This window comes from Galeopterus variegatus, unplaced genomic scaffold (genome assembly GCF_000696425.1).
Source record: "Galeopterus variegatus unplaced genomic scaffold, G_variegatus-3.0.2 Scaffold4118, whole genome shotgun sequence".
Taxonomy (NCBI): Eukaryota; Metazoa; Chordata; class Mammalia; order Dermoptera; family Cynocephalidae; genus Galeopterus; species Galeopterus variegatus.
In genome coordinates, this window is record NW_007730229.1 from 104,744 (window position 1) to 105,942 (window position 1,199).

The 1,199-nt window shown below is 60.7% G+C and overlaps 1 protein-coding gene across 1 annotated transcript in view; it reads right to left on the bottom strand.

Moving 5' to 3' along the window:
• The window catches only part of RAB40B (RAB40B, member RAS oncogene family), a 43,044-nt gene that overhangs the window by 38,418 nt on the left and 3,427 nt on the right, over nt 1-1,199 (bottom strand). The window contains exons 2-3 of the mRNA XM_008586788.1: nt 715-967; nt 378-408 (exon numbers count right to left, since the gene is read on the bottom strand). Of these exons, the coding sequence (XP_008585010.1) occupies nt 378-408; nt 715-967 (284 nt within the window). The remainder of the gene's footprint in view (nt 1-377; nt 409-714; nt 968-1,199) is intronic.

The window sequence follows — 1,199 nt, forward strand, 5'->3', positions numbered from 1 at the left end:
TCTGTTCAACCCAACCAGAGGAAGTTTTACAGACCCTTTGTTCCTGTCCCTGCTCACATGTTCCCCACATCAGTCATGCACTGTGGAACTCAGGACACCCAGCGGTCTGTTCCCCCAAAACACACACAGGTTTTAGAGCACCACGCACTTTCTGGGCTTACATTTAGCTGAGTGTTTCATTCCTTTACCTCTGCTATGGCTCATCCTTCACTGAGCCCCAGGCCCTGAGGACACTGTGGATAAAGCTCCTGCCCCTCAGGAGTTTAAACTCCAGGCAGCGCTGTGCGGCTGAACACAGAAGTCACTAGCCACACGGGGCTGCTGACTACTTGAAGTGTGGCTAATGCAAACGTTCGATTTTATCTCATTTGAATTACCTTCACTGTAAACAGCCACATGTTCTAGAGCCTACCCAAAGGGAGGGCCAGACCAGGAGCATCAGCGTCCCCGGGGAGCTAGTCAGAACTGCAGAATCTCAGACCCTGACCCAACCCTGCAGAAGCAGGATCTGCACTGTCACAAGGGTCCAGGTGCCTCCTGCATACTGTGCAGCTTCAGGAGGAGCTCAAGCCAGACTGTCCCCTTCCGCTGCCAGACCACTCTGCTAAGACGCCTCCTGCAGGTCATCCCCTGCTCTGCACCCTGCTCCCTCCTGTCCACTTTTTCCCTTTTACATCATCCCTCGGTCCCCACGTGGCCTGCCTGGAGTCCTACCGCGTAACCTTTGCCCTCGGGGATGCCCTGCACCCCCTCTCCCCCCATCAAGATCAAGCTCATCTCCTCTAGGGCCCCGGACCCAGGAGTCCTCCGCCTCTCCAGGGCGGCCGCGCTGGCCCCGGGAGCTGACGGTCCCTCGCAGGAAGCCTCCTGTGTCCCGGGAACCAGACGCAAGCCACGGAGGCACAGAGCGGCAGGACGCAGCGACAGGGTCTGCGTCCAAGTGCGGGTCGACGGCCCTGAGGTGACGCTAAAAGGGAAACGCACAGGTGTTCTCCACAGCCACGCGGACAAGGCCCCGCGACAGCTCCGCCAGCGCTGTCCTCGAGCTCCAGGCGCTCTTTCCCTCCCAGCCCCTCGCCCCTTCCGTCGGTGGCTCCTTCCCCCACCCCGGCCGGATTCTCCAGGATCACTGGGGCTCCTTCCCCTCCCGGCCTGTCCCCCAGGGCGAGGAGCCCGTCGGATGCGCCGGGGACCCTGGC